Source organism: Anthonomus grandis, chromosome 8 (genome assembly GCF_022605725.1).
Source record: "Anthonomus grandis grandis chromosome 8, icAntGran1.3, whole genome shotgun sequence".
Lineage (NCBI taxonomy): Eukaryota > Metazoa > Arthropoda > Insecta > Coleoptera > Curculionidae > Anthonomus > Anthonomus grandis.
This window is the reverse complement of record NC_065553.1, coordinates 20,637,167-20,653,845: the sequence shown is the minus strand read 5'-3', so window position 1 is coordinate 20,653,845 and position 16,679 is coordinate 20,637,167. Positions and strand designations below refer to the sequence as shown.

The window sequence follows — 16,679 nt, the reverse complement described above, 5'->3', positions numbered from 1 at the left end:
GCTTACCCCTAAACGTCCGGATTTTGGTCTTATTGAAGTTCAATAACAGGCTTTTTGAGTCAAACCAGTCTCGTATCATCAGGGTCAAATGCAAGTACTCACTATTTGATCCATGTCAAAGAACTGTGCTGTCATCGGCAAGTAAGGTAATGTTCTCCTTAATGTCCAGATTTGTAAGTTCATTGACATACAAAATGTTATGAAAAATCATTAGACTCAAGATCGATCATCGATAAGAATGGAACCAATAATGTGGTTCTACGCCCCTAAAGCCATAGCATCTGACCTTCCGGAGCAGATCTCATGGCTAACCTAATCAAATCCCTTTGAAAGGTCACAAAAGACTGCCGCGGAAACACTAACGTCATTCATTTCAGCATATAGATCATTCAAGAAATTGTAAATAGCATCATCCGTATTGCGGTCCTATTGAAAGCCATACTGAAAGTTACTAAGGAGGTTTTTTGATTTGAGGTAAGACGTCATGCGAAATTTTACCAGTTTTTCAATTAACTTTGATAGTGTGGAAAGAAGAGAAATAGGCCGAAAGTTAGACGGATCATCCAGATTGCCATCCTTATGAATAGGAATTACTTTGGCGGACTTTAAACAACCCGGAAAAGTGCCCATGGTCCATGACACATTGAGCGATTCAGCAAGAGACATTAGAGCAATATCCGGCAAGTTAAGAAAAATCTTGAACGTGATCCCATCCTCACCTGATTAATTTTTGTTTTTTATCAAGTTTAAAGCTTTTATCACTTCTTCAAAATCAGTATAGGTAAAAAGAAGAACGAATTTTGAACTATTGTATTTAGATAGCTAAGTGGTTCAGTTAACGGAGTAAGATTTTGTTGAAGATTTTAGGCTGCCGTACAGAAGAAAGTATTGAGTTCGTCAATATTAATGTTTGGATCTGCAGCAGGCTTGTAGTTGTTTTTACTGCGAATATCATTCGCTATTCTCCAGGACTCCTTCGGCTTGTTTGAACTCGCATTCAATCATTTAGAATAGTGGGATTTTTTAGCTAGCCTGATAAGACGCCGATACAATGAACGATACGAATTGAAGTACGAGTAAAATACTAAACAGTCAGTATGCTTTCTAATGGTATGGATGGAACGCAGATTTTTTGAAGAGATTTTAAGCCCCATTGTTAGCCAAGACTTTTTCGACCTAAACTTTACAATGGGAAGCAATATTAAATAGTTGAACACTCTTGCTTGCAAATTAGAGACTGAGTCAGGCAATACACCTGGGTTTTTCCAGTCAACAGAGGTGCCTTAATTGTAGGAGTGCTCATAATTTTTCTTATCAATATTTATCATGGTATTTTTAACCCTACACATAACGGCTTCATGATCTGATAAAGCAGCATGGAGTTTTACCACAGAAATGTTAAGCCTAGAAGGAATATCTCATGTTACCAAAATTTTATCAAATATAAATCTTAAACGCTTAACAATGGAAAATGTGAAATTTCCTTTATCAATTCGCTTTTAATATTACCCTTTCCAGGCAATTTATTGTTCTTTAATTTTTGGATACACGACTCAATTTCACTTGTATGGACAAGATATAAGAATATTGAATAAGGTAATTTTGTTTCCGAAAAATTGTCTAAATTATTTGTATGTAAGTTATTTGCTAAGGTGTTTCCAATGGTACCAAAAAACTTATTAAAGGCATTGTAACTATTAATATTTCCAATCTACTAAGATGTATATCATGGTGCTAATTATTTGCAAAATGCTTTAATTATCTGAGAAGTGTCTTCTGTTTTGTTTAATTTGGAAAACTATTGGCGTTTGCATCTCTTATGTTATTTTTTATACAGGGTGAGTTTTTTAAAGTGTTACAATGCGATATGTCAAAAACGGCTGCAAATTTTTTTTTGACATTTTGGTGACATTTCAAGTATACCGGGGGGCACTTTTTGTGATATTTTTAACATTTGTCCCTTCACCCCCCTAAGAGGGAGGGAGGGTCACTTCCTTATTTTAAATGGAATGACGTATTTTTTATTCTTAAATACGAATCTACATAAAATATGAAGTCTGTTTACAAAAAATTTTTAAAATTGCTCTGCTGGTTACGGAATTATGATCAAAAATGTTTTGATTAAATTTAAAAATAATTCGAATATTCTACTACAATAAAAACAAATTATTTCCTATTTTTAACTATTTATCGTCTATGTATTATGCCGAAGGAGCTGTTCGAAGTGACCGCCTTCGACTCCCAAACACTTTCTTATCCTTTCTTGACATGAGTTTCGTACCCGCTGTAACATTGCTGGTGTCACTAATGAACAAGCAAAACGAATCCTGTTCTTCATGTCCTCTGGAGTTGTAGGTGCACTAGCCATTACTTTGTCTTTTATAAATCCCCATAAAAAAAAGTCAAGGGGGGTCAAATCTGTCGAACGAGCAGGCCAGTTGACAGGACCACCTCGACCAATCCACCTGTTTTCAAAAATCTCATTTAAATAAGTACGGGCCTGTATGGCATAATGGGGTGGAGCTCCGTCCTGCTGAAACCATACGTTAGGGTTTAAATGTTGGTTTAGTAGACGAGGTAACTGATTTCTTAAAAAATCTGTGTAGACCTGTCCATTTAAATGACCTTGGAAAAAATGCGGACCAATAACTCTATCCTCGAAAATACCACACCATACGTTCACAGACCAGGGATGTTGATTTGGTACAGTTCTCATCCAGTGAGGATTATTTGCTGCCCAGTAATGCATGTTGTGCCTGTTTACCTTTTAGAAGAACAAACAACCAAAACTTGAATATGTTCTAATTTAAATAAGTTAAATCTTACCTGCCCGCAATTATTAAAAGAAGCCTCATCAGAAAAAATAACGTTTCTCACAAAATGGTTATTTTCACGCATTTTTGTTGAAATCCAAGTGCAAAAATTAATGCGATTCTCAAAATCATGTCCGTAAAGCTCTTGATGAAGTGTAATGTGGTAAGGATGAAACTTGTACCCGTGCAGAATTGTTATAATTGATGATTGACTAATTCCAGCATCTAAAGCAAGCCGCCTGGTACTGATTTGAGGATCAATAGCTACTGCTCCTAATACAGCAACTGTCTTATTTTCATCTGTTTGCATTTTAATCCGATTTCGTCGTTTACTTTTTAGACTACCAGTCATACGACTTCTGGTCTCCAGTCTCTTAAAGGCCATATGAGATTTTGGAATATCCGGAAACCTCTCGGCCCACACTACTGCAGCCTCCCTATAATTTTTCTGCACTCCCCCAAAATTAACAACATATCTACTTCTACACTGAAATTCGCTTCCATTTTTTTCTTTTTAAACACAATTTACTTGTTAATAACACGTCAAAATTTTTATGTGACACTGCTTGTTATGTTGCCATGGAAATCCTACTGTTACTAGGATTTTCATTTCCATCCATACTAGTAAAATAAACAGTAGGATTTCCATGGCAACCGGCTGTTATTATGGTAAAATATTCGAATTATTTTTAAATTTAATCAAAACATTTTTGATCATAATCCCGTAACCAGCAGAGCAATTTTAAAAATTTTTTGTAAACAGACTTCATATTTTATGTGGATTCGTATTTAAGAATAAAAAATACGTCATTCCATTTAAAATAAGGAAGTGACCCTCCCTCCCTCTTAGGGGGGTGAAGGGACAAATGTCAAAAATATCACAAAAAGTGCCCCCCGGTATATTTGAAATGTCACCAAAATGTAAAAAAAAAATTTGCAGCCGTTTTTGACATATCGCATTGTAACACTTTAAAAAGCTCACCCTGTATATTTCGTTCTTTTTTCAAGATAGTTTGCCATTGGTGAACTTGCTTTGTCTTTTAAGTAAGATTTGGTAGGTAATAAATATATTATTATTATTATAAACAGAAACAGAAAACAGATTAAATCTTTATTTTTTTAAACTGAACATTTTTTAGATACGCCACTGGCTAACAGGGAATTTTAACGTAAGACGTTGGCAAACGTGTACGTCAAACGTCAATCGTTGCGGACCAATGAGAGCGGCGAATAACTTTTAGGAGCATTTACCTTCAGCTGAAAATTGTTCCCTTATGTGACATGGCGTCTGAATAGGAAAGTCTGTTTCTAAGCGGTTTTTCAAACTTTTTCGCTTGATTTTATGTCATCGAATTGCGCCGGGGCTTCTTCTAAAAGCCACAAGCATTTTATAGATTCTTGCATTGATGGTAATGCATGCAAGGAAAACGCAACGGATGAGCGATGGGTACGCATTTCTATTCTGTTCATACACACAATTTTATTGACACAACATTTTTTTTTCTGAGGCCAGACTATTCATAAATGGTCACATTAAATTGCCGTTTAGTTACTGTTAATTGTAAATTTTCTCATTTTCTTTCTGTTTAGGTACTTCGAGAAGCACCAGACCCATCCCTATCAGGTAAATATTACAAGAAATAACCTTTGAAGACAAGAGGCTACGGCCCTTTGAACAAAAGTTTCTCAGGTTTAATTGAAGGTTTGACCGTAAAATTTGAAATTTTTTGAGAAAACAGCTTAAAATACCGTTATATTGGGGGTCCCAGGGGGAAAACATTAAAAAAAAACAATAATTTGATCAGTAAGAGTTTCTAATCTGTGTGGGGAGCAGAGGCTCAATTAATGAGCAATAAAGGCCCTAAATTATCCTGGTTTTTCAGTAAACCCTCTCATTTTGGCCCAAAGATGTAAAATACTGATTTTTTCTTCACAATGAAATAGAAAATAAACATGGCTGACTAATGTAGGAGTTAACCTACATTAAATATTTCTCCTATAATATTTTTTTTCAGTTCTCTTTCCTTACCAAGTAGAACCCATAAAAGACAAAAATTAAAATAATTATGCTATACACGGGGACAGAATGTTATTTAAAAGACCCTGTTGACACTTCAGCTGACAGATGTTTTTTATTGATTTTCATTCTTTTTATAAAAGAGTTAATTACACAAATTGTCTTCACTCTTCTTTTTACCATAATATACTGTCACTTTTTCCTATACACACAGATATTCTTGCCCTTCAGTTTTTTTGTCCAATGTCACTCTGCTAGTCCCAATGTATGCTCCAAAGACATTGATTATTACATACATCAATAACCTGAAACTAAGTTTCATTAAAAATAAGTTTTTTATTGGTACCTAATAGTACACACATTTAAGTATAGTTGCCAATAATACTAAATGAACTACATACATCAATCTCCTAAAGAAATTAGTTTATTTTGTAATTAAATCTATGTTTCACATTGTTGAAACCATTAAGAGGGTTTCGCATTAAGTGTCTTAGCGGTTAATGGATAAATGTTCAGTCAATTGTTAGTTTTAAGCCATATTGAGTCTAAAAAAGCTCAAGTTTTTGAAACCAAATTGTTTGTTTCATGTGAAATAGAAGTGAATAAATTGAACAGCGGGATCAACATCAATGCTGAAGAATTTAAGTGTTTGATAGAAACGCCCAATTCTAGTGTATAATGTAATTTCAAAGGAATCTGTAAGTAGTAAATTTAAGGCTTTTCAACATGAGAAAGTTAACTTAGTCGCCTCATACAATATTTTAAAATTGAAGGTATTGCACTAAGAACTTATTAGCATCCAATAAAAGTTTTTATTTATTAGTTTATTTCAAAATTATATTTCATATATAAAAAAATATAAACTGAAAAGGTTCCCGACAAACCTCAATCAAAGTTTCCTCAATTCACATCATCTTCCATGCCATAAGGCTCTAAGTCAGTCAGATACTTTTTTAATTTTTGTCTGTAATGTTTTGCAATGGTAGTACTTTTAAGATCATTGTCTAGCTTTTTATATAATTGTATTCTCTTACTATTTAATTTTGGAAATACATTAATCAAAGGAAAAATATTTCCCAAATTTCTGCTTAGGTCATTCTCACAGCTTATTTCATCAGCTAAAAAATGGTTTTTTCAGTACAAGGTTGACCTTCATGAATCCCATGTGTTTTCTACAGAAAGCATATAAAGCTGTGGGATATAGGAGACAATCGGATGTTGTGTATTCAGATTTTTCAAGGGCCTTGGATAGTTTTCCATCATGACCTTGTAAAAGTCTGTCTCCTATCTGAAAGACTGTTCCCAGTTAGACTGGAATGGTATCATACTTGACAATGGTGATCCTTTTGAGAGTTTCCATTCAACTTTAGTGGATGTTTTTGAGTCAACTTTCCCCATGATGACAATTAGGAAAAAAAGGAGAAGACCCTGGTATAGCAGGGGTCTCTTAATTTCTGGTAGAAATCTTCGGTGTTTGCACTCCATAAGAAAGTTTGCCCTAGACAACTCCAGATTCATATCCTACTTCAATACATATCGCAAAATTTACCGAGATACAGTGAAATTGGCAAAAAACTTATACTACTCAAGTAAAATAAACCAATTAAGAAATAAGTCTAGAGAGTCTTGGAAAATTGTTAATGACTTACGAGGTGAACGTGGGAACCCTTCTGTTTCTAATAGCATGGTGTCGGCCGAAACACTCAATCATTTATTCCAGGGTGTTGCTTTGGGTCTATCAATATTATTGCCTCAGTCTGTTAGAGATCCGCGCTCATACTTACACAACATTAAGGTGCCTGAAACATTTTTCTTTAGACCAACAGATTCTAGTGAAATAATGGAAGCTCTATCCTCAATGAAAAATAAGAACTCCTCTGGATGGGATGGGCTGTCACTAAAGGTCCTAATAGCTAGTTTGTAGAGAGATTGGTAAAAACTAGGTTGATGGAATTTTTGAAACGGCATAATTTTCTTAACCATCAGCAATTTGGATTCCGGACGAAACTGGGTACATCTGATGCTATTTTCAATTTTTTGGAGAGTCTGTACATGTGGTTGAACACTGGAAAGAGTGCGGCGGCGGTGTTCTGTGACTTATCTAAGGCGTTTGACTGTGTAAGTCACAGAATACTGCTGCAGAAGCTAGAAACCTATGGATTCAGAGGAGTTGCTCTCGACTGGTTTCATTCTTACCTATCTGGAAGAACACAAAGGGTATTCTTTGACAATGATATGTCATCCCATCTGGATATGGATTCGGGTGTACCCCAGGGTTCTGTTCTTGGACCAATATTGTTCCTGCTATATGTCAATGATATCTCTCAAATTCCAATTAGGGGCAAATTTACTATCTTTGCGGATGATACAACATTACTTTGGCATGTCACTGACACCAAGAGGTTAAAGAATATCGTTGATGAAGATTTAATTCTTGTAAAGTCATGGTGTGAATCTAATAGATTAACTTTTAATTACCCCTGTAGGCCATTATTTTTAAAACACTCTTTCCTGACATTGCCATGCCTTTTTATTTTAGAAACTGTCTTATCCACAAAAAATGTCGCTGCTGCTTTGGCAGAAGGCTTTTTAACCACCTACCCCTTTATATAAGGCTAATAAATTGTGAAAAACGTTTTAGGAAAAATATAGACAAACTTGCTTGCTAAAGCATTTTATTCTCTAGATGAGTTTTTTAATGCAATTTTTTGACAGTGAAGAGTTTTGCGCGGCGTAATGTGACTTCTTACTACCTTTTCTTTGGGTGTGTTCTATATTTTATGTATGTAAGAATTGTTAAAATTTTTATATTTTTGTAAAAGATTATGTTTTCAACTATCTTTAAGGTTTTATATAATGCTTTGTTAACAACAGATGATGTTTCGTAACAATAAAGCTATTTTTGACTTTGACAGTTTGTTGAATTCAGTGGCTTTAAGTCAAATTGTTATCCCACACTTAGTAGTGCCCCTCAAGGAAGCAATCTTGCCCCATTAATTTTTTCTTCATTTGTGAATTATATCACTGGTACCATTAAGTCTGATGGTCTTTTATTTGCAGATGACTTAAAAATATTTTGCATAATAGAAGCTAAAAAGAATTGTGTTCTATTGCAAAGAGACATTGATGCTTTAGCACACTGGTGTACAATAATAACCTCTAAATATTAAAAAGTGCGCAAGTGATATTCTGAATGAAATTAAGCAGTTATATACTAGGTAATACTCCCCTAGAAAATTTCAACTCTATGAGGGATCATAGTTGATGACACACTGACATTCAACAAACACATTAATGAAGCTGTTAAATCTTCCTTCAAAACTCTTGGTTTCATAATCAGATCAAGAGAACTTCAAAGGTTGGACAGTCTCGGTTATTTGTATAATGGCCTAATTAAGTCTAAATTACTTTATGCAGCAATGATGTGGTTCCCCAACTCTAATATCCCTATAGACAGACTAGAATACATGCAGCGCAGGTTTTTGAAGTATATTTGCTTCAAAATTGATAAAATATACCCTCCATGTGAGTAGGACCCCCAGAAGTTTGGTCCCATAGTTCTGAAACACCCTGTATAGAGCATAGGTAGTTAATATTCCCTTTGTCCTAAAAACACATCTACAATTGAATATGAACATTTTGTAAACTGTTTTTAGAATATGTTTCTGTATTACAAAAATATTTTGTACCTTACCAATAAATTATGCCATACTTAACTGTTGCTTCAAAGTTTGCAAAGTACAGGGTTCTCAAAGCTGTTACATCCAGATATTTTGATACTGTACACCAACAGTAACAGATTTGGTTAAGTTTATTACAAAGATATGAAATATACTCTGAACACTCCATAAATTCATTTATAGTAAATTTGTATCATCCACATTATCTGTGATGCAAAAATGGGGAGAAAATCTGCATCATTTAAAAATATTATAAACAAAATTGGTCCCAGAATACTGCCTTGAGGCTTAATGTACTTTCTGATTAATATCTATGATTTATAACAAACACCCTCCTTATATCTGAGTCATCTGTCTAAGCAGTCAAATGATAGATCCAGGATTATGCCTAGTGCAAAGTTGCCATTTTTCAAGGATTCCAAAATAGCCTGAGAGAGAGAGGTTATAATCATTCATAAATTCAATAACTCATTACAATTTGAAATATTTTGGAAAAGCTAGGAAGCAAATTTATAGTTCTGTGACCATCAAAGGAATTAATATCTCTGTAATTTTTATATAAAGGTTTAATGGCTTATAACTTAATTTGTTTTGGGAACACTCCTTCCCTTAATGAATTATTTATTGAATAACAACTGACATCAATTAAAGCCATGCCAGCCTAATGAACAAGACTTGCTATAATTTTATTATCACCAAAACTATGCTTGTTGCTGGTTTTTATAACTAATTTGTTAATTTTATTTGGTGTTACTGGAGTTAATAGCATAGTTCTAGGGATTTCTCTAATATTCATTTTAGTAGTGATGTTAGGAATATCCATGACTTTGGTATTGAATACAATAAGTGTTTATTATATTGATTTGCCAGCTGGTCAGGTCCTTCTCACATTAGTCTGTCATACAGTTAATGTAACATGTGCCTGTGATTTCATTATAAATTGACCACATACATTTATTTGTATTATAACTATTTTTAAGGTCCAGTTTACAACTTTCTAAGCTCGCCTTAATCAATAATTGATCAGTCTTGTACAAATCATTAAAATTGTTACTGAGGCATTTGAACACTAAAAGGACGTCTAACCAGTTTTTTTTCTCTTGCAATTGCAGAGCATATTTGTAATACAGCTTATTGTCTATTTTTTGATATGGCAAAATTTTATGGGAAAACATTGGTTGAAAATAAGCAGAAATTGAGTCAGAAAATTTGACCATTGTTCATTTACATCTGATGTTTGTGATACCAATGATGTTTTAGAAGGTGAAATTTAATTTTGTGTTCAGTTTCTATTTCATGTCACACCTAAACGGTACGTGCCTATTCCATTATTCAGTTTTGCTTTCAACTCTAATACTATAAAAAAAAAGATTATTTCTGGTTATTTGGAATTATGTTAAAATTATCTTACCTAAGACACTATATATGTAGTGCTTCAATAAAGATTTTTTAACTAATTATGGAGTTAATCTATGTTCTCATCTTTTCCTTAGTGTTCTTCCCTTTTTCAATAATTTATTGATAATTTTCACTACACATATACATGAATATTCTAACTTTCAGATTGGGTTTTTCCAAATCCTTGGTTTTAACAAATATATGGTTTGGAACTCTCTTTCTTTTATATTTCATTGATAATAATACACATTTAAACTATATTCAATAATTGTTTTTACAAATCAGTTAATTTTTCCAGTAAATCTGTGTTTTATATTTTCCTCAAACCATTAAGAGACTTTCCCATTAAGTGGTGACATAACACGGTGTGATCTTGTTCCGGCCTATTGGAGGCTAAGGAGGTGTCAGACTGGACCAGGGTATTGGGCAATTAAATTTTACAACAAATTGCCATGTAACATAAAAGATCTTCCCACAACTCAATTTAAAAGTAAAGTGAAGGAAATTTTAGTAAGAAATGTATTTTATAGTAGTGAAGAATATCTGAAATCTCAATTTTGATCTGTGTGTTTTTATTTATTTTTGTATATTTTTTTTATCTATATCTAACTAGCATTTAAATGTCTTTTAGTAGAACTATTGTTCATCTTTTACCTTTGACGTGTGTTTGGCTATTGGCAAGTTTGCATCAATAAATGAATTTGGATTCGAAATTCCAATCTCTGCATCTTGAACAACTTGAAATAAAGGACTATAGTTTTTATCAGTTTCTTTCTATTTGATATGAAGTCATAAAGGTTTTAAACTAGGCCAACAAATTGTCACCATTTTTTCAAGAGAAATTGTGAAAAACAGTTTAAATGTGGTATTATATTAAAGAAAGATTAAAAGCTAGGAAAATTTGTCAATTAAAATTCTAATAAGAATATCCATCCCTAAGCGTTTACCTAATAATTGTTTAACGTAGGCGGATATTGTTTATGTTTAGTGGGTAGCAATAAAGATCTTTAACTATCTAAAGAAAAGACCTGAATGGTATTATGCTAGTGTCCCCACATGAATTCTTTTAGTGAAAGTTTTAACTTATTTATTTATTTTTTTGTTACTTGCAGAGTTCCAAGTATAGTTCGTCAAAAGGTTATGGTGGTCCAAACAGCGAGCGGTACGACAAATTCCGGGACTCTCCAAATGGCAACTATCGTTCGGACAGTCCGGAGTCCCAGTCGCCTAGGGACGGCCGCTCCTACCAATCGAAGAGCTATTTACAGAAGATCCGAGAGAAGGAGAGAGAGAACAGAGACTATAAAATGTCACGCGACAAGTACTCTGGTAATTAAGCCTTTCGCCAATATTTTTAAATTTGCCTGTTTGGTTATATATTTGTAATTATTAATATTAATTTAAATCAATCTATATTTATGAATCAGCTCTTTCAAAATGAAGATGTGGGGTTGACCTGGAATCCTATACGGATGTCAATTGGCTGGTTAGACATTAATATGACAAAATAAATAAAATGTTTCAAATTTGTTTGCCAAAAGTAATAAAATAAATAATCGGGTATGGTGTAACCGATCTTAATAAATTAAGAGTTAAATGTAGAAAAACAAATGACCCCGAAATTCAGCGACAATTTATGAATCTAAGGGCTAAAATTAAAAGAGGTACTGATGTGACTTACAATCAATATCTAAGTAACATTCAACAAAATATCAGTAGGGATTTCAGATCATTCTGGCAGTAGCAATGGTTTGAACATAAAATGAAATATTAAATCAACTTAATAGTGGTGAAGATTCAAATTCATTTATTGTTCTTTTGATTTTGATTATAAAGTAATATAAGGTCGTCAATTTAAGAATAGTACTAGAATTAAGATTAAGTTAAAAAGTTTAAAATTAAAATAGTTAGAGCTAAGTAAAATAAAAAATAAAAGACACACCACCTATCAAACTAGGTATGTATTAAAAAAATACTTGCTAGCAATATGGATAGTTAAAACCAAACAGATTAAGCTTAAAAAAGCTTACAAAGGAGTACAATGCTCTCGAAAAGCGGATCCACACATTTTTCGTACAATTCTTTTTTGAATAACAAATGTTCTTTTTATTGACTCTGCATGAGATCCCCAAAACATTATGCTATAGGAGGGTATACCTCAATGTACATATGCATAAAACTAAATTTTTGATTCCTGACTGACAATATTGTAAATAGCGAAGTTTGCCGACGTTATTTGACAGTTCTTAGACATGATTTATCATCGGCAAACTGGGCTAGTACGGTATATGATCCGCCAGTGTCATCATTTAAGCTGATGCAAAACACAATAAAGAAAAGTGGGGATAAAAGTGAGCCCTGTGGAGCACCGGTCTACGTCTACAAAATGCGTTTGGAATGTATAATTAACAATACCATTCTTGTCACAAATAATCTTAATCTCTTAATCTCAATTGACTGAGGTCTGTGGCTCAGAAATGACTTAATCCAATTAATTTCTTTGCCCTTTATTCCCGCAGAAATCAGAACTTTGATAAGACAGTCATCATCCATCATATTGAAGGTGTTGTGCTGTATGGCGAAGAATGTCATTTCAGGGTTCTCTAGTTAGTAAAGAGGAGAAATATTTTGCATTTTCTGCTAGAGAATATCTAAATACCCTCGCCTTTCCATCGCCATTTTCACAATCCCCAATAACAAAAAGTTCAATACAATACATCTCAAATGCATTTGCTTCTTATAAGCAAAAGCATTGCGCAATAGCGACCTTACATAGTCAAAGGAATGATTGGATTTTTTGCTGCACCATTAAAAATGTTATTTAATTTTCCAATAAGAACAAACACATTTCCAAATTTATGGAAACAAGTAAAAATAAACCGTGTGTTTAAATAAGGTGATTCAGCAGATATCCAAAATTATAGACCCATTGCTATTGTCTCATGTCCAGCAAAGATACTTGAATCAATAATATGTAAGAATATTTATAGCTTTATTAAAATTAAAGTCAGTAATTACCAACATGGTTTTTTTAAGAAACTGCATCCGCTTTGTATAACATAACTCAATTTATTGCTAAAAGTCTTGATAAAAAATCACAAGTGGATGTAGTTTATACTGATTTTCCTAAGGCCTGTGACAAAGTATCTCACCCTATACTTTTTTAAAAACTTAAATATCAATATGGGTTTAGCAATCATTTGGTAATTGGACTTTTGCGCTCATGTTTAGAAAATAGATGTCAGGTTCTTTTATTGCCTCATCTGGTGTGCCACAGGGCTCAAATTTAGGGCCCCTAATGTTGTTTGTTTTTGTTCATCAATGATCTAATTGAAGTAACGACTAATTCTCTGTTGTATGCAGATGATATGAAACAGTATGCAAAAATTAATAATGTGAAATGATCCAAGAAGATCCAATGTAAATTATATAAAAGACATACCATATTTAAGTCTCTAAAAGCAATAGTTTTTGTGCAAAACCTATCTAAATCTGATCCGATACAAGTTGATATATTTATTTATGTTTTTCCTTATTCTACACCATAAGCTTACATACTATGGGTTTGATCAAAATGGTGTTGCTTTGAGGGGTGTAGTTATCTTCTAAATTATTCAAATGCATTTTCCTTATCCGTAACTTATTTAGTTCCATATCTCTCTGTATACCCAAGAGGCCCTATTTTGAATATTTCCACTATATAACAACATAAGTCTATTAAATTGGGTTATTCGACCCCAAATATTTGCACTACAGCATTATTTTAATAGAGTGATTGAGTATGTGGGTTACAGAGGATAAGTTGCTTTAGATAGTTAGAGTTTCTACCTTAGCTAGTAGTCCTAGGCTTGGAACCTTTGGTGTGATCCTCAAATTCCGAGACAGTTTTACCATTAACCGAAACTCTTTATTTTTTCTCTCGACACGTGTTTCACTAACAATGATGCTCTTTGAGAGAAGATTAAAACTAAACTAAGACTACTTACAAATCTCCTTATATACTAATTAACCATGGCCAAACATTAATAAACATTAACTAAACTATATAATTGACTATAAGGAATTGGACCTTTATCCCTATTAAGAATGTTTTTTTGATTTTTGAATATTGGTAAATTTTCGTATGCATCTAATTTTCTATTGTTATTAACTAGTTTAAGTAATTTTTTAAGTTGTCTATCCCTACAAAGCGACCAGTATTTAAAACATGTTCAGCCACCCTTGACTTTTCAACTCTTCCATATTTCACATGAGCTACATGTTCTTTAAATATGACATTAATTAATTTTATGGTTTATCCTATGTACTTTTTATCACAATCGTTTCAATTAATCTCATAGATCCCAGACTTTTCATTGGTCTTTATTTTATCTTTTGGGTTTCCTCTTTGAAAACCCTATCTAAGCCTTTCGTCAAGATAGTATCAATCGTATGATATTGCAACAAAAGTTTGCTTATTTTCATCTTGAAATGAAAAAAATGTTTTTTTTATACGTTTATCACCATACACGCAGTGAGATGTCCTATGTCCTACTATGTAGTTAATCCTTTTAATGACTTCCTAACTAAACTTTTTTTAACTAAGTTTATGTTCTCTGGATATTCCTGTAAGTACAATACAATCAGAGGTGTAATTTGGTATCATTAATTCACATCATCTTATTCATTTGAGAAATTCTTTAGTGCTAATTTTAATTTCTTTTAGTTTACAAATTTTAATTGACTTGTGTAAGAGTTTTATACTTTTTTGCACCAATAAATGAATTTAATTTAATTTTTTAATAGCCTCGGGGCATATTACAAAAGCTTAATCTGGTAAAACTAAATCCCTTTCAGAAGCATAAATAAAGGCATATCTTGTAAGTATTAAATACAAGAAAATCAGCCTGTTCTTTCTTCATATTCAAAGCAGAATAATTCGTATATAATATTCATATTCTAATTTTGGTTCATTTGATTATATACTGACCCTCAGATCTTTTTATTCTAGAATTGGCAAGATCGCCAAAAGACAAGCGAAGCCGGGATTCAGATCACAGAACCAATAGTGATAGGAACGATGACAAGAGCATTTTACACCCCTTAAAGGGCAGTCAACAAAGGGATAGGAAACCAATGCATAACAATTGTGTAGACAAGGTATTAAACTGTTTGACAATAGACCTAAATTTATCCTATATTAATTGCTTATTTTTAGAGAGATGATAGAGATAGAGTAGCGAAAGTAGGCGATTGGTCGGAACACGTGAGTTCGTCCGGGAAAAAGTATTACTACAACTGTAAGACGGAAGTATCACAATGGGAGAAACCGAGAGAATGGATAGACAGAGAGAGGGAACGGGATAGGTTTAGGGGCGGTAGGGACAGAGATAGAGGCGACGACAGATATAGGGAGAGCTCAAGTCGATCAAGCAGCACCCGTAAGTTTAATGATCATGACTATGCACACTTATTGTAAAAGAAGAACAAGGTGGGCTACACTTTAAAGTGCCTGATAACTTCTTAAAACTGCTTTTCAATTTAATGGTGGCCTTTGCCTTACAGATGATGTTAATTTTGATACAATATTTTATGCATGGATTTTCTAATATTACTCTATAGAACTTAACCTGTCATAGCAATAACATATATACAGGGTGTCCCGAAATTATATCGCAATATTTTACCAGCCGAATCTTTGTCTAAAAATAAGACAAAAATTTCATATACAGGAATCTTGAAAAGTGAATCGTTTTCATGTTACAGGGGGTTTTATAATTCCTATTAAAGATGGTTTTTTGGTAATATTTTCGAATGCCTGGTCGTTATTTTTCGAAATTTTTTAGTATACTACTGTTATTTATTCTAACTGATTTCATAACATTTTATGCTAAAATGTATACAGGGTCAATTAAAATTAGTGGTCAGCAAGGTTAAAAATGTCAATACTTTTTTTCTAGTTACTTTCTAATAATGTTGCTTTCTAATGAAAGTGCTCTTGTCTTATTTCTTGGTTTTGCTACCTACACTCAAAGTAATTTTTGATCACATTTAATAAAATTAAAAGGTATGTTACAAATCATCAGGTATAAACATGACATAAGACTATTTCAAATATTTAATTTAAAGATCAAAAACAGTTTCTTTGTTTAAAATTTTATTTCAAAATTGTAAATAATGTGTAAATAATAAAGAAAAATTAAAACAATTAACTTATTAGATAAGAAAAAAAACTAAAGAAACAAAACAAACAAACAAAAGCAAATGTTCGAAGTGGTTGCCATTTTGTTTAGACATAATCTTACCCTACTCCTTATTGCGCCAGTAGCCCTTAAAAACGAAAATGGATTTCACCTTACTCATTAACCGCTCAATTAATCCTCTGAATTAATTCTTCACGGGTATTAATTTCTACAGCAATTACCAATTCGTTTAAATGACCCCATAAATAGTAATCTACTGAAGTTGGATCTGGAGATCAAGGAGGCCAATTTATAGGACCACCTCGACCAATCCAACTCTATAGAGCAGACTGGAAGGGCTTAGGGTAGACTATTAAAGACTAGCCAGGTCATAGGTAAAAGATCTTTCAAATTTTGCGGATTGATATCCCACTGAATCGCACATTAAGTGTATTAAAATCCTTCCGGAATCTGATTTTTGGAAACAAATATTGAGGAAACTTTAACTTTATTATTTTATTATACCCACTGCTTGTCTAGGGCAAATGCCAAGAATAAATCTTAGACAATGAGACTCAAAACTCATCACCAATCTTTTCAACAACTCTTT

General features: G+C 32.9%; 1 protein-coding gene across 2 annotated transcripts in view; it reads left to right on the top strand.

Moving 5' to 3' along the window:
- The first annotated feature begins 4,068 nt into the window (after nt 1–4,068).
- Nucleotides 4,069–16,679, top strand: part of LOC126739192 (WW domain-containing adapter protein with coiled-coil homolog) — a 47,395-nt gene continuing 34,784 nt past the window's right edge. The window contains exons 1-5 of one of the 2 annotated variants that reach the window (XM_050444752.1): nt 4,069–4,260; nt 4,404–4,437; nt 11,021–11,237; nt 14,899–15,047; nt 15,106–15,328. In XM_050444752.1, coding sequence (XP_050300709.1) covers nt 4,220–4,260; nt 4,404–4,437; nt 11,021–11,237; nt 14,899–15,047; nt 15,106–15,328 — 664 coding nt within the window. In that variant the 5' untranslated portion in view covers nt 4,069–4,219. The remainder of the gene's footprint in view (nt 4,261–4,403; nt 4,438–11,020; nt 11,238–14,898; nt 15,048–15,105; nt 15,329–16,679) is intronic. The other variant, XM_050444755.1, reaches the window with a different exon arrangement.